This window comes from Hibiscus syriacus, unplaced genomic scaffold, assembly GCF_006381635.1.
Source record: "Hibiscus syriacus cultivar Baekdansim isolate YM2019G1 unplaced genomic scaffold, ASM638163v2 tig00110816_pilon, whole genome shotgun sequence".
Lineage (NCBI taxonomy): Eukaryota > Viridiplantae > Streptophyta > Magnoliopsida > Malvales > Malvaceae > Hibiscus > Hibiscus syriacus.
Genome location: NW_024062873.1, coordinates 526,834 through 548,982, shown reverse-complemented (window position 1 = coordinate 548,982; position 22,149 = coordinate 526,834). Strand labels below are relative to the sequence as shown.

Genomic DNA, 22,149 nt, shown 5'->3' with positions numbered 1-22,149 from the left:
TTATATTAATTAATTACTTCTCTTAAAATCATCAAATAACACAAATTATGGTTCATGTATGTCGATCCAATGATTACCACATAATTATAATCTTAAAAATATAAATAAAAATAGACTAATCATATTAATTGATCACTTCTCTTAAAATCATCAAATAACACAAATTAATCACTAAATATTGAAAATAAGATCACGCAGATCCATGTTGTTCATGATGTGGTTACAAGGTTGTCAAAGGATAGTTACTTGTATTTCTCTTTGTTTGTTGATACTAGTTTAAATGACTCTTAACTAAATGAAATGTAGCAATGGTGTAGAGAGACTGGTGCATAATGTGCCACTTAGATGAACTAACCGGTTCAGAGCTGGAAAATCCAACATAAGATTGGATATGAGTATGACCATCAATGTTGGTTGAGAAACATACTAACTGCACAGACATATTATGCAATTATTCAGACTTGCCATTTACATGTGTTTGAGCTTGACAGATTTTAGGAAATCTGGTTACTGGGCTTTTTCTCAGGGAATAGGCTTTGAGTACCGTCGATTTAAGTCTCAAAATTTAGAGGTATAATTTCTGTCTTTTAGACTGAAATGGAATCTAATTTGTTTGATCTTAAGGTTATTAAATGACAAAAAATAATTAATATGTTGCAGGCATGAGCAACCAAACGTTAAGATTTTTGTATTTGTGAATTGTGATGTGAGGGAAAGATTTTAAATAAACATCAGTATTTTACATTGTTCTTGTTAGATAAATTGTTCAATATTGGAATCTTCAGTGTAGTTCAGGTGAATGTTGTGTGATGGGAAAATAGTTCACTCTTGGTCAGAAGTGATGGGCTCATGCTGCTACTCTAATCCAGTATTCACTTGATTGAGGCCAGCATTTAGTACTTGCAAAAAGACATCTATTGTATTGTGGGAAAATGACAAGTTAATATTATAAGATCTTAGTTCAAGTTTTCTTTTATTGGTGTTTCTGCCATGACTCTTTAAAAGTAGAAGAGCTAGGGAATAAGTGAAATGTTTGCTACTGATACATAAGCAATTATCAAACTGTATTCGAAGTTTTCATGCACTTTGCATGCATATTCACATGCATTTTATGTACGTGTGCATCATAGATAATTACTCTGCACACATATGACCCTAGTTGTTTAACTTGATTGTCATCTGTCAAAATGTTCATGTCAAGTCTTTATAGTTTTGTTTGATTTGATTGTAGTTTATGCCGGCTCCTCCACCGGTTCCTTGGGGGTGGGATGTTTATAACTTTGGCATGATCTTATTAGTACCATTGGCTTTGCATATTGCATGATCCTTCACAGATGTCCTTTTCACTGATCTATGTCACTTTTGGCATCTTCAATTGGGCATTGCATTTAATCACTTCCTTGTATTCAATATGGTTGAAATTCGTTGACTCCAGCTGCCTCGTTTTATTTGAGCTTCATTGTATTAGTTTCTATTGGGGTATACTCTAGTTGAGTCAAATTTCTGAGCTCTCAAGAGGTTACATGATAAGTTTTGTCTTTGAGGCAGTGTACATTTTCCCTAATCTGGGTTCATTTACCAGAAAAAGTTCAAAGAATATTTATTTTAACTAATTCCTAAAGTATCAAGCCAACGCCGGAACAGATAGATGTCTGTACCCTTCTTCCATCATTCCCTTGGGAGTTGGGACAAGTAGTTATGAAATTTTTTTATTGCCGGTGACAATTCTGCTGAGTTTTCTGTTTTTTCCATATATTTTGTGCCTGTGCTTTAACAGGGTTTCCGAAAGGTTGATCCAGACCGTTGGGAATTTGCAAATGAGGGTTTTTTAAGAGGACAGAAACACCTGCTTCGAAACATAAGCCGGCGAAAGCCTGCCCATGGTCATGGTCATCAACAGACACAGCAATCACAAGGAAAGAGTTCATCTGTGACTGCCTGTGTTGAGGTTGGTAAATTTGGGCTCGAGGAAGAGGTAGAGAGGCTTAAGGGAGACAAGAATGTGCTTATGCAAGAGCTTGTTAGGTTAAGGCAGCAGCAACAGGCAACTGATAACCAGATGCAGAACATGGTGCAACGTTTTCAGGGAATGGAGCAGCGGCAGCAGCAGATGATGTCATTTTAGCAAAGGCTATGCAGAACCCTGGTTTTTTTGCTCAATTTGTGCAGAAGCAAAATGAGAGCAATAGGCGCATAACTGAAGCCAACAAGAAAAGGAGGCTAAAGCAGGATGTTATGACTGATAATGATCATTCCACTGCATCAAATGGGCAGATTGTTAAATATCAACCTTTGATGAATGAGTCGAAAGCAATGTTCATGCAGATTATGAAAGGGGATGCTTCTTCCAGACTGGACTTCTTTAACAACAACGATGAACATATCCTGATAGGTGGCGGTTCATCATCGTCTAGTGGATTGGATTCAACCCGTGTATCAGGGGTGACTCTTCAAGAGGTGCCACCAACTTCAGGTATCTCTGGGCATTGCCCCTCAGCTGCCATATCTGAAATACAATCTTCCCCATGTACGACATCCTCTGAAAATATCACAACATCACAATTTCCAGATGTGAGTGCGCTGGTTGGAGCAGAAAAGCCACCATCCATGTCTGCTGCTCAGACTGATATAATTATGCCCGAGCTTAGTCAAATACCAGAAATGGTCCCAGAAAGCCTTGTTGATATTCCTACAGAAAAATATTCGAGGTCTGAATCTGGGAACGATGGATTGGTTGATCCCACTATGTTTTTTGGAAATGGTCCGGTACCCACAGAACTTGATGACATTGTATCCGATCCCGACATAGATGCCTTGCTAGATGGCTCTACATTTTGGGATGACCTTCTTTTGTATAGTCCAGCGCCAGAGGATATTGAATCAACCTCAATGGAGGGTAAAAGCATGGAAAATGAAGGGCAGGTGATGGACGATGGATGGGACGAATCTCAGCATCTGGATAAGCTTACAGAACAGATGGGTCTTCTTAGATCAGATAACAAGAAGGTCTGATCTTTTGTTATATTTCATTTATTCAAGTTAAAACCGGAAAGTTATGAAATCCCACGATCCTTCTATGTTGGAACTGGAAAACGATGAATCCCTTCACTGTCTGTGTTGTTCTCTCACATGTATACTCATTATTCTCTGTTTATGTTGTTCCTCATAACTGAAAACTCCCTTTCAGTTTAGCTATGTCGGTCCAAGGAACTAATAAAAAAATTTAAAAAATATTAAATTTAAAGATGAAAAGTTTCTATTTTTTTATTGTTCAGACCTAAAGGGAAGCCTTCTCTTCTCTCACATGTCGCAATTGAAGTCTTAATTTAGAAGCACATTTTTTTAATTGACAAATAGCTCCATAAAATCTGACGTTTTGTTACCCATGAAGAACACATAATGTTAAGTAAAAAAGACACGTGTGAGGCCAAGAACAGTACCCAGGGGATTGTCACAACTTATGATCCCAACTTGGAGGGTGTAGCCGTTACATTGATCCATTATTTGCTATCATTTATCAACTTAAATTGTCAATTCACGCTTTTAAAATTATTAAAAAATGAAAATTAATTCTTATATACACATAATAAAAGAAAATAAAATTTGGGTTTACGATGTATTTTTTAGAAAAGGAAAACTGTAAAGTAGTAGATAAAAGCGAAGGGTGAATGTAGCTAAAAAAATAGAGAATGTGTAAATGGCACTAGTCAGGAAGAGAAGGCACCGACAGGGACTCCGTCTATCCCTACCTCCACCGTTAGTGGCAGCTGATCTCCGGAAGCAGTCTCATTATGCGGCGTTGCTGTCGGCCATCTGTCCGACATCCCCGGACATCGAAAGCCTCTCCGACCTCGAGAAACTCGATGTCATTGGACATGGCAATGGTGGCACTGTCTACAAAGTCCGGAACCGTAAAAGCTCGTCGGTTTTTGCATTGAAAGTCCTCCGTCTCGATCCAAACGTTGCCGTAATACGGCACCAGGCGGCTTGTGAAGCTGAAATCCTGAAAAGGGTTGATTCACAATTCGTTGTTAAATGCCTGGCAGTGTTCGACACAATAGAAGGAGATCTCTGTTTTGTCATGGAGCACATGGAGAGGGGATCGTTGTACGACGAACTCCGTGTGAGGGTGAATCTGCCTGAATGTGTTATTTCCAGGATTGCCGAAGGAGTTCTACGAGGCTTGCAGTATCTGCATGGAATGCAGATCGTTCATGGGGATATAAAACCATCTAATCTGTTGATAAACGGGAAAGGAGAGGTGAAGATTGCAGATTTTGGAGTGAGCAAGATCGGTGTTGGCACACGTAGTGCCTGTATCATGTGCATGGGTACGTGTGCTTACATGAGTCCAGAAAGGGTAGACTCGGAGAGGTGGAATGGGGGTAATGCAGATGGTTTTGCTGGTGACGTTTGGTCGCTAGGCGTGGTGCTCTTAGAATGTTTCGTTGGCCATTATCCGTTGGTTAGTCTCGGAGAAACGCCTGATTGGGCTGTTTTAATGTGTTCCATATGCTTCGGGGAGAGGCTGGAGATACCGGAGACGGCTTCACCGGAATTTAGAAGCTTTGTGAGGAGATGTTTGGAGAAAGATTGGAGACAGAGAGGAACGGTGAATGAGCTTCTTGCCCACCCTTTTGCGAGTAGGAGCTTTTGAAAGATTCACGGATTGTGCCTTTGAACCATTGAATTTCTTAATCAATTTTGCTAGAAAAACAAACAAACAAAAAAATCAGTACTTTTGGTTTTTCTCCTTCATAATTAGACTTTTCTGGGTTGTCAAATATTTGGAGTTTGCAGCTAAACTCATCGGATAAGTGCACTGAACTTGAAGCTTATTTCAGATATTTGGAGTTTTCAAAGAACTTGGACACATTGTAACTGCAGATTTCCAACCTGCAAGGAACCATGCGCATGGCGAATAATAATGGCTAGCAGAGCTCTAAAAGCAAGACCTTTATTCAAAGCCGCTGAGAACTCAAACTCAAACATTAACGCAACCCCGAGGTTTACGCAGTTATAAAGTTCCTTGCTTTATATCCTCATGGCAGGTTGATTAATAGCTACTGTTTCTTTACTATAACTTCGAAACAGACTGTAAACACAAATCGAATTCAACACTACAACAGACCGACAGGTTCGGTCATTTAAGGAGTATTCAAATGTCAAAATGGAAAGGAAACACTGTCTTTGCTTATTGGCAACAGCAAAAAGTATGTAATTCTTCAAATAGGTGCTTGAATCCACAATGCAGTTCAGCAATGTATAGATATAATATAGAGTTGTTAACTAGAGCCAATCTTTTAGCTTTGAAGTCCAATCTCAAGATATCTGAAATCATTTTGGTGGAGCCATGCTACGATTCTGTGTAAACTCCTGCTTCTGTAGAAATCCACCTGCAGGAATCCTTAACATTGAATCAATAAATACATTTTCGTAAACATACAAGAAACAATTGCAGTCCATTTGCAGCTATACAGAGAAATAACTAGCTTTTCATGACATTTCAGTTACTTTTCACTTCCTTTTACCTGCAAACCGGATAAGACTTAGAACAGAACAAATGAAGAAACCAGAGAGAAAAACCCAATATGCAAAGGTCTTGAAAGGCAAATACTGTAGGCTGATTAGAGAATGGTGGAAAATGAACCAAACGATCCGAATTCAAGTCATACCATTAAGTCAAACCCGAAGTGTAAATGGATCACATTATAACAGGAGTAATGATCAAATATACAGGATTTAACAAAAGTGTGAGAATGCAATTATTGTCGGATGAATCATAGAACTAACCTGGTCTTGATATGAGGTGGATGCGGGAACGAGGGCCTTCGAATTTCCAGTTATCTTCATCCAATGATTTAACCGCTTCATTGAGTGCAGCCATCAAATCAGATTTTAGAACTGCAATGTAGAAGCAATTACAGTTTAGTCTATGGCCTCTGCTCAGGTTTAAGGGGGGGAAACAGGATATAACACAATTAATCCTCCAAAACAATCTCAAGAAGTTTACAAACATAAACCAAATAAATCAACCAAAAATTCATTTTTATTATCCATAAATTCCATTATTTTGATGTTAAAAAACCAAGAATTGTCCACCCAAAGCCTCATACAAGAAGACTGTAATCACCCAATACTAAACACAGCAACAACTATCCTAAAACCCACAACAAATAACGCATACATGCAGCAAAAGCTCTAAACTTTCACAGGAATTCCACAAATACAATTAAAACCTAAATGTCCATGCAGGAAAAAACCCACCCCAATAGCTAAAAAACACAAACTTTACACAATTAAATGATGCATAGTCCAACTCCAAAGGGGAGAAAGAAGGAAACAAACCAAGCATGGCCTCATCCTTGCGGTCTTGGATAGATATAAGATCGGAAGGGAAATGGAAATCATCCAAAGCAGCATTAGTGCCACCACTTGCCCCTCCTCCTCCAACGATTGCTGTTGTTGATATCGATGAATTCGCTGGTGATGAACTATTCATTTTCCTTGTTTTTTTTTTACCTTTTCCTTTCAGATGGTGAAAAGAATTGAAATTTTTGGTTGAACGAGAAAACACAAAAAGACCCAACTTTTCTCGAATGCCAGATTTACAGTTCTGTTCACAAACGAACCGTTCGTATGTTTGGAACTCGGAAGGTAGATTGAATTTTTGCTGCTTTTATGAGTTATGGACTATGGCGTATCTGGGCCTTATTTAAGCCCAAAGATGTGTTCTTTGATTTAGATCTTTCATTTCATTTTGTTCTTCGTCTTCCAAAATCGATTTGAGTTCATCTGCATCTGCATCTTCTTTCTTTTGTTTCTCTCAGAAGTTTGCTTTTGTTATGAATAATCCGATTGTATGTTTTGCGACTGCATCTGAATGTTTAGATAAACTCTGGGTTGGGTTGCATTGGTAATTTGGATCACTATTCTTCTTGATAATGGAATTGTTAGTGAAATTCTGCTTCAATCTTTACACAGTTCTCATGTTTGTCTACATAAAACATTTAATCCAAGTAGAAAATGTCCAACCATGGAGTTTTCATGTAATTTCACACCCATTTTGTATCTTCCATTCAATTTGAGCTTCCCTTGGAGTTTTAAATGTTTGAGCTTCAAAATCTTCACAGAAGCGCCAGGGTAAACCAGCATTTGGTTTTCCTATCATAGAAAACAAACTAATTTTTCTGTTAAAACTAGGAATGTTTCATCTTCCTGGTTTTGATGTTGATTAGCATGTTCTATTTGTTACATGATTTAGAAATATGTCCCTTTTTGGAGACACCAACTTAGAATTGCCTTCATTTCGTTCATTTTGGTCCTTCGATCTGCCGGATCCGACATCCTGTTTAAGCAGAATACTGGAATGGAAATCAACATGCTGCTTCAACTGCATGCACGATATCAGGTAAGTTAAAGGAAATCACCTTTCTATATGATCTCGTTTCAATTACTTCGCAACCGATGCAACTATCATTGAGGCAAAATTAACTCAGATAGGGGCATTGATTGTCGAATAAGGTATTCAGTGAAATAAAAAAACAAATATATTGAAAAATAAAGAATTAAATCTATTATTACAAGAAATTTTACGAAAACAAAAGGGGAGGACAAAGAAAGCTGTAACACAACCTCAACAATCCCAAACACAAATGCTAAAAGAAAATCTACACAGATCAAAAAGATATGGCAAAATGAATGACCAATAACCAAATGTTATATGCTAAAACTAGAAGAGAACTCCTGTCAGATCATATGCTTCACAAAACAACGTAATCAAATGCATCACCAAAAAGATCACCCTCTTGTTCTTCAAAGATCTCTAGATTGTTCTATATGATCAAATAGGATGAGCTTCATATCAGGCTGCTAGTACTGTGACCACGATCAGAATCACAATTGCAAATATCACCAGGAGCAAGCAGGTCTGCCCAAAGAGAGTAATGAAATTAATTCCTTGGAAGGAAGGTAGGTGGATGGTATCTTTCACCAGTGAAAGCAACTATTTATTTAAGACTGTTTTAAATAGGCAGGTAACCACCAAAGGGAACTCCGAGCCGTGTTCCACTATCCCAATTAAAAGGGACTACCAGTGTAGTTTACCCTAAAATTAAAACAGAAGAATCGAAGCATTATAGATTACCAGAGAAGAATTTGATCTCTGAGTCTTTGCAGCCTTCACAAGCTGTGATTTTGCCTGTACAGTGGCATCCCGTGAATTTTCAATATGGGTACCAATGTCATCTGCAGCATATAGAATAACTTTCAGTACTTTTCATCATGAGCCAGAAAATCAGAACAATCATAGTGAAATGAACAAAATACAAAAGATGAAATTCGTTACCAATCATAGTTCCTTGCTCATGAACTAGTACAGCTAGATCTTTGAAGATCTCATTCACCTCACCAATTTGCTGCTGAATTTCTTGAATTCCTTGTTCTCTTTCCTCAATGATAGCCTCATTAAATGCAATCTCGTTATTCAACAGCAGGACCTCCTGTCTGCAAAGAAAAAAAACACATGCTAAAGGCTGTAGTTTGATAACCAAATCCATAAAAACGACATATAAATAGTATAAACAAATAGCACTCATGGTCAGGCATAGTTTTGCTCTGAAAATTCTAGGAACAAAAACTTGACTCTATATATCGTATCGGTGCATGGAAAAGAATATGATCACTCGACTTTCCAGAAGTATTTAATATTTAGAATAAAAATTGTATGATACAAGCTATCACACTATCACTAGGGATCTTTTTCATTTATGATACTCCAATCTAATACTAAACACAAATATAGAAACAGGCAAGCATGCATGTAGACACACACAGAGACAATACAAGGAAAAATTAGCATATGGATTCAAACAGGTCCAGAATCTATTTAGAAAATGTACAAGCTGCCTAATGAACATGAACAACAGGGAGGAATAATGAGCAAGAAAATTCAAAATCCATGTCTGAATTCCAGAAGTGTTCACCATATGAAAGGGATAAGAATTTGTAAAGCAAAAGTTACCTTCTTGATTCTACAAGAAGAGCTCGCTGTTCTATATCTGATCCTACATCTATCTCACCAGCTGTGTAGCTGCATAAAACAGGAAAAAGCCTCAAATGAGAATAACTGCAATATGCAGAAGTCTATGGCATTTTGAAGTATAACACGAATAACTATCAAAAAGTTTAAATTTACGACCAGAAAATGGCAGAAAATTCAGTAATCAATAAGGATGTTATATGAAAGATTTTCAGAACCATCTTGTTATGGACTCAATTTCCGCCTTAGCCATGAACACAAAAGCATTGAAGCCACTCTTCTAACATCTATGTAAATGTAAACCCTCAGATGGTAGATACCTTGAAGGAAGAACTGTTTGGGGAACAAAAGGAGTGTATGCTGTTTCTCTTTCAGCTGCAAGCCGTTGAGCCTTCTGAAACTCTTTCAAAACTGCTTGAAAGTCTTTTGCAAGTTTAGCATCAGTTACCTTCTTGCTTGCCTACAATCATAAGGATATAAAGTACTACCGGAGGGGAAATAGGGGGGGGAGCGGTTGAGCGACTTTATAAATAACTTCAATAACCCATGTATGAATTACTATGAGTTTGAAGCATAGAACAAGAGTGAAATTGTGAATAATAGACTGTATAATCATCTCTCCTCTCAGAGTCGGTTGACTTTCAAAACCATAACCAGAAAACAAACTTACACTAACTTCAGCACGATGATCTGTTTCACTAGCTTGTTTAAGTTTAGCCGAAGTGTCCTTCACTAATTGCCCAATATGTAGCCTCGTTTTATGCCTGCCGATTGATATTTGTCAGTTATATTCTCCACTCATAAATCTAATAACCATATAGTCAAAATTACTAAAGAAATGCCAAAAATAGCAACTCGATGCCCGTCCAATACAATAATGAGACCACTGAGTGAGCAAGAAAATATAGAACCCAACATTAAATATCTAGAAACATATATACGCTTGTTCAAAGAATTTTGACATTCGTCCCTACGAAAATGATATTTCGCTGAGCTTTCTCAAAAGGAAAGTCAAATTGAACTTGACTAAGGCCATTATTTGTCATCCATTGTCATCCAAAAAAAAAGATCAATTATAAAATTAAACCAACAATGTTATGTACTATGATTTAAAATCTCAACAGGATCGTATTTATATCCCGTGATCAGTTAAAATTGCGATCCAAAGAACCGAAATTGGGCAAAGACTCACAGCTTTTCTCGGAGCTCAAGCGTGTCCTTAGGAGTGCCGATGGTATTGACGAGTCGCTGGAAGGTAGAAACGGCGGTGTTGATCTGGAAAATGCCGGAAGCCACTGCTTGGGTGGCATCTTGCTTGCCGTCGTTCAGATTTTGCCGCGACGACAATGGCCGTCCAGCTTCCAGATCTTGAAAGCTCGTGACTGCTACTTGTCTATAAGTTTTTCGATATAACTCCCAACTTTTTCTTCTCTAGAAAATAAATTTTCTGGAGAAAGTTAATGGGAAAATGACAATAACATGCTAACCGAGCAGGCTCTTTGGCTACAGTTGGAGTATATATAAAAGAAAGAAACAATTCACAGTTTGACCCCTAAAACATACAGTATTTTACATTTTTGTATCTAAACCTTTTTTCCTATTTTAATACCTAAAGTATTCACTGTTATACTTTATAGTCCAAAACGTTACCGACATTAGAAAAAAAATACCTTAACCTAATGAAATATTTTAACGTCTGTTAAATGTTGGACTGAAAATTATAATAAAGAAATACTTTAGGTATTGAAATATGATAAAAAGATTTATGTACCAAAACGAAGAAAATATACCCTTCAAAGGTCAAATTGTTCATTGAACTAAAAACGAAATATAATACGAATAACCAGTTGGTCTAGTGGATGAGGCACTAGGTCCTTTAAACAATGTTAGTAATTTGAATCCTGGCATTTATGAATGAAGCAGGATCGCCCTCACCTCTGTAATATCCGATCTGGATTAGTCAGTCAATAAATCAAATACTAATGATTAATTAAAAAATCGAAATATAATAACAGCGAGATAATTGAGGGCCGTGACGGATAGAAAGGAGAAACAAATCTGACGTCTTTAAAAGAGTATAATAAAAATATTAATTAAATTTGGAAAAATATTATTTCATGTTGGTCTCACAACTTCAAACTTTTTTCTCTATTTGATCTCGAGGTTTGGATTTTTGTTAAATATACATAAATATTTTTTTTCTATTTTAGGTGATTGTGTAACACAATTTAATAATGTCATAATAAAATTTATATATGAATTTTTTTAAATAAATTATGAGACTGATATAGATAAAAATTATTTAAAATTAGAATAAACAGTTAATAATTTAAGGAATTAAGTGTTGTTTTACCCTTAAAATAATAATAAATAGATTTGATAAGTATCGTGCGAGGCGGATTGTTTAGGGATTTCATTTCTTGGCAATGGCGCGAGGATGATTTGTAAATTATTTTGTTTATTTATGGGTAAAGTACACAATTGGTCTCCTAATTATAAGATATAGCTTTGTTGAGTGCCTCAACAATTAAAAGTTATAAAATGATCCTCTAACTATATGATGTTACTTTGTTGAGTCCCTTGACTAATAAAAGTAATAAAATAGTCACTAGACTATTCATGTATTCTAAACTCATCCTTTTTCATTGAAAAATTGATGACAATCAGATTTTGACGTTAATCTATTGGATGAGATATGATAATCATTTGAGATTCTATGATCAAAATTTATTCACAATCAGTTAACGTCCTACTTAGACTATCGTTAATTTTTTAACAGAAAATGATGATTTTGAAACATATGAATAGTCGGATGACCATTTTGCAAACTTGTAATAGTCATGGGACTCAACAAAATAATGTCTTATAGTCAAGAGATCATTTCATAAATTTTAATAGTTAAAAGAATAAAAAAATAGTAACCTCTAGTAGGAGAATCACTTGTGTACTTTACCCTTTGTTTATTTGGTTGTTAATTATTATTCGGTTTTCTTTTGTTGGTACGGTAAAGTGATATGGATTGGAACACAGAAACGTGGCTGATGAATGGTCGGTAGGAATGATAAAATATTTTAAATTCATCAATTTTCAACTTAATTTGTTTTTATAAAGTCAATTTTTTAAAATCAAATTATAGAACGAGGAGATTTAAATTAAAAATTTTAAAAAAGTTTTATTCATTATCATCTCTAATTATTTGTTTAAATGTTAAAAAATTCAAATAAAATTATTAAATTAAGAAATTACAAAAAAAAAATGACCTTAATTCAAACATATATGACCTAAATGATTATTATTTTTCTTTTGATTATCAAGTTGATTTGTTTGTCGGAATAACGTGTAAGGCGGGCCCTAATGAAAAACAATTAAGATTTAAGAAATGGATTATGTAATTATTGCCTTAATACAAATTCTCCAATTGGCGGTACATGAGCCCCTAAAAGAACTCCCTCTCTCGTGCGTGCCAAGCATTTCCATTTTGCCTACACCACACCCCTCGCACGTGCCTCCCAACCCTTCAGTCTCTCCCTCTCCCTCATTTGATTACCTTCGTTTCTTTTCTTCCTTCCTTAAGACGAAGACTTGATTTGATTGGCTGAAGTTCTCATTCCCTCATTAACCATGGCATCGGTTAGTTCTTGCTTTTGATTGATGAATATAAACTCTGTTTTCCTTTTCATTGATCTTTTCTTTGCAACCTGAAGTTGGTTCACATTTTCTGTTTGTTTGTTCTAATCTTTGAATCCTTCTCTCTTTTGATATATTTATTTGTAGATCCAACGGTTACTGTAACTCTGTGCATAATGCAGCGAGAGTTTCACTTGATTCTTGAGGGAACTTAATTAATAAAAGGATTTTTTTTATTTGTGTTTGCTTAGTTGAATCGTTCTAGATTCCCCGTTCAATTTTCTGTTCCTTTTAGATTGCTTCATTTATTTTCACTTGTAAGCTTGTTCAGGTTGAGTCGTAGTTAGTGCTTACCTAAGTCAAGGGAGATAGTCGGTCATGACTTGCAGATATTATAAAATCAATGAGAAATGGTTGTTTGAGGCTGTTAATTTGCAATATGTTTTAGAGTTATTTCTCTTTGGCCTTTAATAATGAAGATTTTTAGTAGTAATGCTGCTTGTCATTGCAGATTAAAACCATTAAAGTCAGCAATGTTTCTTTACGAGCTACTGAGCGAGACATACACGAGTTCTTTTCCTTTTCTGGTGATATAGAATATGTTGAAATGCAGAGGTCGGTTGCATTTTTTACTCAAGTTCTTAGCATCTTTTATTCACTTTTCGATGGGAGTAAAGCTTTTCATGTGGTTATGCAGTGACACTGAGGTGTCTCAAATTGCCTATGTTACCTTCAAAGATTCACAAGGAGCTGAGACTGCTATTCTTCTTTCGGTAATTCAGCTGCATTCAGTAATTTCAATATAATTTCACTCGTTTCATGGAAAAATGTGTGCTCATGTTTTCTTTGTTGATAGGCATAATATAAGAGTTTTAGATGATAACGATAAGGACAGTGATCGCATAATAAAATAGATACCAAGATTTTAAGATTTTACTTGAAAAATCATTTTTGAAGAAACCATGAGCAGAATAAGAGAATTTTCAACTAATATCAACAAAAGAAAAATACAAGAGAATTTACAAAAATAGCTTAATTTCTAACTCTAACCTTCAGTATCTATTTACAAAATCTAGTCAAAGTAATTTTCTATATAAAAGAAAGAAAAACTTCCTAGTTCTAATCAAACTAGATTTATTATTTTTCTCAATTATTTCTTGTCAAACTCTAACAAAGACAATTTACTTTACAATTCTTGTCTTGCCAGATTGTGCTATTGTTGAAGCGCATGATTCCATGGTTGCTTTTTTTTTCTTCTTTCAAAAATGAAGTCTAGATTGTTTGGGACATAATCTTCCTATCCGGATTGTTTGAGAAATGTATTCATGTTGCAAATGCGGATTGACTAGGCCAACATAATTTTTTTCTCTTTATGGCAAACAACTTTAATAAGTACTTGTGTTTCACGGAGCTACCATAGTCGATCTGTCTGTCAACATTTCGTTGGCTCCAGATTACAAGCTGCCTGCAGCTGCTTTTGCGGTGCCTTCGGCTCCTGCAACTTTTGCGCCGCCTCCTGTGAGTGTCATGCCCTGTTGTTAGTTTAAATGCTAGAACAAAGCTTAAAATTCTATTTCCTGCAGCCAACGCAAAACAAAAACACTGCCGGTGCTGATTCAACTATTCGAAAGGCAGAGGACGTTGTCACAGGTATGCTTGCTAAGGGCTTCATCTTGGGAAAAGATGCAGTCAACAAGGCAAAGAGCTTCGACGAGAAGCACCGGTTAACATCAACAGCCTCGGCCAAGGTAGCATCTTTTGACAAGAAAATTGGCTTCACTGAGAAGGTAAGCGCAGGCACTATTGTGGTGAGTGACAAAGTGCGGGAAGTTGATCAGAAATTTCAGGTCTCGGAGAAAACGAAATCAGCTCTTGCTGCTGCCGAGCAAAAGGTCAGCAGTGCGGGATCTGCCATAATGAAGAACAGGTATGTATTCACTGGAGCTTCATGGGTAACCGGTGCTTTCAACAAGGTAGCAAAAGCAGCAGGGGACGTCGGGCAGGAAACAAAGGAAAAAGTGGGAGCAGCTGAGGAAGAACGAAAAAGAAAAGTGGTAGATGACTTTGCTCAGATTCATCTATCTGATGAGTCCCCTAATGCTTCTGAACCAAATGAACAACAAAAACCCTCCAAGCATGCACCTGCACAAGGGTTGATCCTTTGATAATGCTCTTGTATTTCCACCGAGGAAAATCAATCCCATAGCATTTCATATGATTAAACTATATTCTTTGGCAGACTGTTGAGTGAATTGAACTGAAGTTACATTGTTGATGGTGGTTTTCTTATCTAATTTTTATATGTTTGTATCTGAATAGAGTTTATAAAGCAACTGAACGTGCAACAACAAATAAGTGCTAAAAATGCCTTGCACATGTAAGCATGATGGCGGCCGCGGCAGATGTTGGGTTTTGGTTAGCTCAGCTAGAGGAAGAACGAAGGGCGGAAGAGATAAACCGAGACCGATCGCCATCCTAGAAATCCGCTATTTTTCTGTGGGTTTGACACATTGGGTTGTGTTTGGCTAGTTCTTGTAAATTTCTTAGGCCATATCACCACTGTCATACAATAATTGATGTGCAAACAACCGTCCGAGCTTAGTAACATTACATCGGCCGATGGCAAATCTCAACCACAAACCTCTTAGCTTGACGTGGTAGCTCTCCGAACCAATTCTGTTTGTTTCAAAACATTCTGGCATTCCTTTATTTCAAACAATACTATTGACGGAGCTAAATATAAAATGGGAGAGTCCATTCTTTCATCTATTTTATTGTTCATTTTAAAGGTAAAGTCAGAATTGAATTATAAGACTATTAGGTGAATCTTTATAGAATTATGAGTGACTCATTTTTTTTATAAGGTGATAGGATGCCCCCATTAACATGTACAAGTTTTGTTAACATCCCTCTACATTTGTGATAATGGGAATTTACTCTAAAGAGACAGACACATGGACAGAGGGATTTCGGGTATTATGTTCATTGAGGTTGAAATTGCTGTCTAAATCACTTTTAGAAATCGATCTATCAATAGGAAGATGAGACATCAAAATCTAAGCCAAAGATTCTGTTTTCCTAAGCAAAATCCAAACTAGTTGCTCATTCGTTCAAAAAAATAAAATAAAACAGGTCATTGTCTGTCTTTGCCTTCAACCATATATGTTCATCGATAAGGTCAAAGTTAAAGAACAATCAAATTTTTTTTTATAAAAAGAGGATGAACTTATAAAATTTAATTTTAGAGATAAAAGGAAATTATCAATAAATATATATATATTATAATTTAAAAATTTTAAGAGATGTGTGACTTAATAATGCCATCCACGAACAAATCAAATAGGGGTAAGAAATCCCAAATTAAAAATAAACAAACAGTGAAAGGTATGGTAGTGAAAATGAGAAAGTGGGAATCTTCACCAAACCCAGAATTGGCCTCTCATTTTGTGCCTCATCGCAATAACAGTATGGAAGGCAAAGATGAAAAAAAAAAGGGGGAAGATGTGGCAGTGAATGATAGGGCCAGCTCTTTGTCGAAACATGGTGGAGTGGCGGCCGACATTCAAATGTTGATGAGCTTTCCTTTGCCGTCTGCCATCAACAGGTGTCTTTTTCTTCCTCCATTTAACCATCTTTAATAAAGGAAAATAGAAACACTTTTGATTAGGGAGGATAAAACATTGACCCATGAGCAATCTAAGTATCTAACCAATGAAGCTAACAAAGCTTATTTATTTATTTATTTTCCTGTGAAAACGAGCAGATAAAGGAGTTGCAGCATGCACGCGTTTAAGTCACTGTAGAAGTAGACTCTGTTTGGATCCTTTGCTGTTATTAATATTTTCTTTTAAATATTTATCCATCATTTATATTCAAATTATTATTTTAAAAATAAAAAAAAATATTTATTTTGAAACCAAAAACATTTCTGTTGGTCAAGAGATGGACAGCTTCAGTTCTACTTTGTCACGATGCATGAAATTTAGGGCTGCAATGTGAAAGTGGAATTTTGGAGGATTTTTCATGACAATTTTTAGCCAATGTTGGGATTCGGTTCTGAAAATTATGTCATCTTTTCCACGTGCAATTATTTCCTAATCTCCGCTCACAATACTGCTCATGGAAAACGAAATAATTTGGGTTCACAACGGAAGTGAATTGATCAAGATTTTAATTAGCCTTAAATCCATCATTATTTTATAAAGGGTTAGTCTAAATATACCAATTTTTTTACTAAACCTACCAAAAGATTGATGTAATAATTATGTTTTTTCATTTTTTATTAAAACACCAAAATATTAATGTAATGATTATGTTTTTTCTTTATATGTATTAAAATTTTTATCATTATGTAATAATGATGTATTTTTATATTTTATTAAAATTTTATCTTTTTCATTATTAAAGTTTTTAATTAAATTATTTTTCATTTATTTCTTTAATATGGTAATAATTATTTATTTTTTAAATTTTTGTTATCTTTTATATTTATTTAATTATACATACATGTATAAAAAATAAATATTAAAATATTCATTGATAAATAAACTAGAATTACAATAAATTGAACGTTACATAATTACTTCGATAGGTCAAAAGTTTCAGGAATACGAAAATAATATTCACGAAACTCTTCCTGACGACTAACATATGGGTCTTCCCATGCAGATGCAATGTCACTTTTATATGTGATCCAAAGTGGATGAGTCATCGGCAAAGGACAACCTTCGCGTAATGTCGCTTTAATATAATGGTTATCATTCACATGTGCAATGACGATTGTCCCATGTGGCTCTGATTGTGGTGGACTTGACCAAAGCGGGAAAATCGTAGTACAACCTCCGACGTTTCCTCCATTAGCTAGACTTATAACAACTCTATTGTATGCAGAAGCAATAATCAATCCCGTGTTTGGCATTTCCATCCATTTTCCAGCTAATTGTACGGTTTTATAGATTTTTTATAATCTGTCGTTCCAAATATATACTTGTACTTTTGCTGGTTAACATCTAACTCCCGCACCAAGTCTGATCGAATTCGAGGCCATTGATCCTCAGATAGACCAAGAGCGACAGCGACCGATCGAAATCCGCAATTTCCGTCACCTATTACATCTTGTAAACCTGTAAGATAATGACGGAAAATTTGTGGAAGTTGTTTCAAAAATCTTTCCGAACCAGGTCTGGTAAACGACTGGCTTACATATGAACTGTGTCTCGCGGGTTCTTCGTTTAAATTCGGGAACAAGTCGTGTGCGCTTGTTACATATGAATTGTGTCTCGCCGTTTCAATATTTGTCGGTTCCAAATTCAAATCTATATCAAAAAAATATGGTGGAATAACTACTTTTACCAGGATCTTGATTTTTCGGATCAACACACTTCTTCTTTTTTTGTTTCTTCAAGCTTGGCCGCCCGCGAGTATTTTTTTTAACTGCGGGTTCTTTAATAAGATTTGTGCTTGGATTGAATATATCGGCTAGCTTTCTTAAGAAACTCTTCTTTCCAGCGTTGGACTGCTTTTTGAATTTTTCTTTGAAAATATGCAGTTCATCGTCACATTGAATATCTTCATTTTCCAAGGGTGTTGACCATGAAACATCTAGTGTCCTCCAAAAAAATATCAATTGAATCCAAAGGGATATCCTCACCTGAAAAAACAAGTTTTAGTTTCTAAAAAACCAATACCTCCAAATAATCAAATGATTTTAGTTAAATAAACTGACCCGAATTTAAGTACGCTGAAAGTACGCAAGCACAAGGTAGCCCACAACTCTTACGAAGTTGACAACCACATGTTGAGTAGTTAAACTCAAGATCACTCAATCGATGTAGTTCTCCTAAAATCATATCAAGAGCCTCGTTTGAAACAAAACCCCGTAATAAGTTGAAACATGGTTGGTTATGTTGATGATAACGATAAATTCTACTTCTTTCAAAGCTTTCATTTATTGATGTAACCTGGGACTGCACGATTTGATTGATATAGCCCACAAATTGATCTAATGAATATTTTTTGGATTCCAAGTACTTTTTTAACTTGGCGTGTTGGCTTTCAACTCTGTTGGTTGTGCGATTGCCAAAGTTGAGAGACTGGTCACTCCATGCAGATACAAACCTTTCTTTATAATTATTCAGCCATTGTTCATCCAAATAACTTAAAACACCTGAAAAGTTAAATAAAATTAAAATATAATTATTTGATATGAAATATTAAAAAATATATTAAAAAAATGTCAAATATAAAAAATTACGTGGATATTTCCTCAATACTAATTGAAGTTGCTTGTAGTTTTCCATGTACGATATCCACGTCGAAGAATCTTCTAGTAACTTCCACACCGAAAGAAAAGAGTCCCAATCACGTTGCGTCTTGATTGTTGGCCTGCAATTCTTCAAAATATTTTGGCTAATGTGCCATCTACAAAGTAATCGAGTAGCATTCGAAAAAACTTTTTCGCATGCTTTCATGAGAGCCAACTCTCTGTCGGTAATTATAACACGTGGTAGCATGCACTCATCTAGTGTCAACTTTAAACACTCTAACACCCACTTATAGTTGTCCATCTTTTCTTCACTTATAAAGGCAAAAGCTATGCAAAATGTTTTTCTTGTAGAAGTTACGCCAACAATCTCAACAAAAGGCATATTATACTTGTTCGTCTTGTACGTAGCATCTATCATCAACACATGTGGGAATGCACGCCATATCTTAAAAGATGTCGGATGAACAAAAAATAAAGCTTCCAGCTTGTTCGTAACATCATTTGTAGAAAAGTCGTGAACATAACCATTGGAGTGTAAAAGAGACATAAGAACCTGCATTCAAATTTTCATAATTAAATTACACTTTGATTATTTGAAAATAAAAAAGTCAAAATATAAAGGAAACAGAAAAAGATGTGTAATGTTTTACATTACACTTTGATTATTTGAAAATAAAAAAGTCAAATATAAAGGAAACAGAAAAGATGTGTAATGTTTTACCTGCATCGTACTTTTCCCAACTTGTAAGGACTTGCGAATTTTATATTGTGCATTATATATGTCTTTAAGTGTTGACACGTTATTTCCATTTTGCGACTTTAATATCGATACAATGTCACGTGGCGGCACATTCTTCTTTGTCATATCTTCAACCAATCGATATTCATCTTTAGACAATCGTCTCGCATATGGATGCCCCTCCATATGTTGTGCAGGAAGATGATTATGTTCATCACATATTACACTTATCAACCAACCATTATATATACTTGAATACTTTCCTATCAATTGGAATGGACAATTAATTTTTCGGGTAGCAGAATTTTTACTTGTTTCCTTCGGTTTATATTCACCACCAAGATCACACATAAGCGTGACTTCATACAAAAAGCCACTTGTATCCGTGTATGATCTTTGAGTTACTATAACATAACCAAGAGAGCGCCCCTTGCTTTGCGCCCAATTTTTTAAATCTTCATGAGAGCGAAACACCTAAAATTCAATTTATTTTCATTTATGACGATATTCTCTTGCAAAATACATATAGTAGTAAATAAAATAAAAAATTATAATATGTGATTGTTTTACCTGATTAGAGAAAAAAGGCGAGGTCGGTGTAGAAAATTCAGCACCATTTGAGTTGTTTTCAGAAAAAAATGACATTTTTATGTGTCAAATAAGAACAAGATTCCTGCAACAAAATAAAAAATAGAATAAAATACATTTATATAAAATAAAATAAAAGTATATAAAATAAAATAAAAAATCAGACCCTAGTACCTACAATAAAATAAAATAAAATTATATAAAAAAATAAAAAAAAATTAGCCCTGCAATAAAATGAGTTAGACAGCTCTTTAGAGCTTTTCCATGCCGACAACCAGATGGGGTACATGTTCGTTCCCTCCGGCAAGATCGAGGCTTGCCGAACACAGTACATGGCTGCCGTTTTTTGTGTCAAGCCTTTTCCGATATCGTCTGTTATTAACCTACCGCCGGAGGGGATGAATGGATTACGGGTTGGACCTAGTTTGGAGATCGAAACGAGAATGGAGATGGCGGGTCGGGTCAGGATTATGCACTGTTGAGAAGAAAGTGAAATGTACTTAAAAATCAAAATTACCTTATAGTGTTGAGAAGAAAGTAAAGTATGCTTAAAAATCTAAACTAGATCATTTATATATACGATTATATTTGGTTTTGTAATTAAATGTATTTAGTTAAATTTTGTAATTTTTAAAAAAAAAAGCTTCACGGCTTTGGATGCTCACAAAATTCCAGCTTTTGGTCCCATTTTCCACCTCAGAGATTGATTTGCCTTGTCTGGAACCCTACAACTTATTTAATTTTCAATCCATTTTCCAAAGATGAGAGAGAAACCCATATGTGCAGACGACGGTGGTTAAGTCAACCATTTCAACTACTGGTCTCCCCTCCTCGATAGTTAGACTAAACTGCACGTATACTTAAAAAAAATCTTATTTAACCATTTAACAATTTTCAACATCTTGACAGTAAAAATTCTGACAGCAAAAAAATGTTATTTCCAACAGGTTTGACTAATTGTTATTTCCAACATGATTAATTTTTTATTATTTTCAATATATTAAATGGTGAGTTAAATGTTGTGCAGGTGAGTTGACTTGGTACATTTAGTAGTGCCCAATAAATTATGTTATTTTTATCGAATTACTTTTTAAATTATTTTTTTGGGATATTTTATTCCATTAATTTTAAATCGTTATATCGTTTGTATCTTAATTTCGTTAAAAAAATTCATTGATCAATCAAAACATGTCACATCAACATTTATTTTTAATTTATTTTATATGAATAAATAAAAATCAATTAAAAATAAAATTACATAATATGTCAAAAATGCCCCTCACTTCTCCTCTCCACCGTCCACCCTCCCTTTCCCCAACATCAACACCCATTCCCCCCCCCCCTTCTCCACTTCTCCAACACCAACACTGTCCACCCCATCTTCTTCCATGTCCAAAAGCTTTTCAATTACCATTTTCCTTAAGCAATCAAACTCGGGAAATTCCCTCCAATTTGTTCATCCAAAAGAAAACCCTAGAAAGAAAAAAATCCAATCAATCAAATATCAACTACCCATTAAATAAACTATACCATTTCCATCAAGAACCAGCAAGAAGAAGAGTGGAAGAAGAAGGAAAAGAAAGCAGTTTCATGGAGAGACAGATCAGAGAGCGGAAGAAGTGGCGGCACAAGCACAAACAATTTCAGGGACGATTTTTATAAACTGACTTTTGGACAAAAGATCTGCAAATTGTTTGATCCAAAAATCATGAATTTTAACCATTCAAGACAAAGAAAGCAACTGGTTTCTTGCTGAAGATGTTCCCTGGAGGTACATGTTCTTTCCCCTTCTACATGCTTCATTTGTCTCGAATATTTTCGACCGTTTGGTTAGATAGAAAGTGATGGAAAAAATGGGTTTTTTCAGGGCATTCGTTGGCTCAATAAAAT

The 22,149-nt window shown here is 35.3% G+C and overlaps 4 protein-coding genes and 1 pseudogene across 5 annotated transcripts; 3 read left to right on the top strand and 2 right to left on the bottom strand.

Annotated features, from left to right (window-relative positions):
- Nucleotides 1-1,774: 1,774 nt before the first annotated feature.
- Nucleotides 1,775-3,052, top strand: LOC120141921 (annotated as a pseudogene).
- A 607-nt stretch (nucleotides 3,053-3,659) lies between these two features.
- LOC120141944 (mitogen-activated protein kinase kinase 10-like) lies at nucleotides 3,660-4,816 on the top strand. Its single transcript, XM_039156704.1, has one exon. The coding sequence runs from the start codon at nucleotides 3,698-3,700 to the stop codon at nucleotides 4,655-4,657; it is 960 nt and encodes a 319-aa protein (XP_039012635.1). The 5' UTR covers nucleotides 3,660-3,697; the 3' UTR covers nucleotides 4,658-4,816.
- A 352-nt stretch (nucleotides 4,817-5,168) lies between these two features.
- Nucleotides 5,169-13,240, bottom strand: LOC120141946 (protein SAMBA-like). Of its 2 annotated transcripts, none has more exons than XM_039156706.1 (4): nucleotides 13,236-13,240; nucleotides 6,349-6,528; nucleotides 5,794-5,904; nucleotides 5,169-5,396 (listed from the first exon to the last, which is right to left on the bottom strand). In XM_039156706.1, the coding sequence occupies exons 2-4, from the start codon at nucleotides 6,500-6,502 to the stop codon at nucleotides 5,338-5,340; spliced, it is 324 nt and encodes a 107-aa protein (XP_039012637.1). In that variant the 5' UTR covers nucleotides 6,503-6,528; nucleotides 13,236-13,240; the 3' UTR covers nucleotides 5,169-5,337. The 2 variants fall into 2 exon arrangements, with proteins under 2 accessions (XP_039012637.1, XP_039012638.1); XM_039156707.1 differs by having other exon boundaries at nucleotides 5,169-5,382.
- Nucleotides 7,739-10,853, bottom strand: LOC120141920 (syntaxin-22-like). The gene is made up of 8 exons (XM_039156679.1): nucleotides 10,831-10,853; nucleotides 10,233-10,433; nucleotides 9,711-9,804; nucleotides 9,361-9,500; nucleotides 9,023-9,091; nucleotides 8,348-8,505; nucleotides 8,147-8,247; nucleotides 7,739-7,930 (listed from the first exon to the last, which is right to left on the bottom strand). The coding sequence occupies exons 1-8, from the start codon at nucleotides 10,851-10,853 to the stop codon at nucleotides 7,865-7,867; spliced, it is 852 nt and encodes a 283-aa protein (XP_039012610.1). The 3' UTR covers nucleotides 7,739-7,864.
- LOC120141945 (binding partner of ACD11 1-like) lies at nucleotides 12,569-14,969 on the top strand. The gene is made up of 5 exons (XM_039156705.1): nucleotides 12,569-12,670; nucleotides 13,179-13,282; nucleotides 13,365-13,440; nucleotides 14,075-14,185; nucleotides 14,251-14,969. Exons 1-5 carry the CDS (start codon nucleotides 12,662-12,664, stop codon nucleotides 14,830-14,832), a joined length of 882 nt encoding a protein of 293 aa, XP_039012636.1. The 5' UTR covers nucleotides 12,569-12,661; the 3' UTR covers nucleotides 14,833-14,969.
- Nucleotides 14,970-22,149: the final 7,180 nt, after the last annotated feature.

What these genes read in the sequence shown, in the direction of transcription:
- LOC120141945 (XM_039156705.1), top strand. An exon ending in AGACTGCTATTCTTCTTTCG is followed by an intron (nt 13,441 to 14,074) that starts GTAATTCAGCTG and finishes CTTGTGTTTCAC; the next exon opens with GGAGCTACCATAGTCGATCT. An exon ending in CAACTTTTGCGCCGCCTCCT is followed by an intron (nt 14,186 to 14,250) that starts GTGAGTGTCATG and finishes TATTTCCTGCAG; the next exon opens with CCAACGCAAAACAAAAACAC.
- LOC120141946 (XM_039156706.1), bottom strand. Translation starts at nt 6,502, where the DNA reads ATGAATAGTTCATCACCAGCGAATTCATCGATATCAACAACAGCAATC. An exon ending in CAAGGATGAGGCCATGCTTG is followed by an intron (nt 5,905 to 6,348) that starts GTTTGTTTCCTT and finishes TCTACATTGCAG; the next exon opens with TTCTAAAATCTGATTTGATG. An exon ending in CCACCTCATATCAAGACCAG is followed by an intron (nt 5,397 to 5,793) that starts GTTAGTTCTATG and finishes GGATTCCTGCAG; the next exon opens with GTGGATTTCTACAGAAGCAG.
- LOC120141920 (XM_039156679.1), bottom strand. Translation starts at nt 10,853, where the DNA reads ATGAACAATTTGACCTTTGAAGG. An exon ending in CTTGAGCTCCGAGAAAAGCT is followed by an intron (nt 9,805 to 10,232) that starts GTGAGTCTTTGC and finishes ATCAATCGGCAG; the next exon opens with GCATAAAACGAGGCTACATA. An exon ending in CAAACAGTTCTTCCTTCAAG is followed by an intron (nt 9,092 to 9,360) that starts GTATCTACCATC and finishes TGTTTTATGCAG; the next exon opens with CTACACAGCTGGTGAGATAG.
- LOC120141944 (XM_039156704.1), top strand. Translation starts at nt 3,698, where the DNA reads ATGGCACTAGTCAGGAAGAGAAGGCACCGACAGGGACTCCGTCTATCC.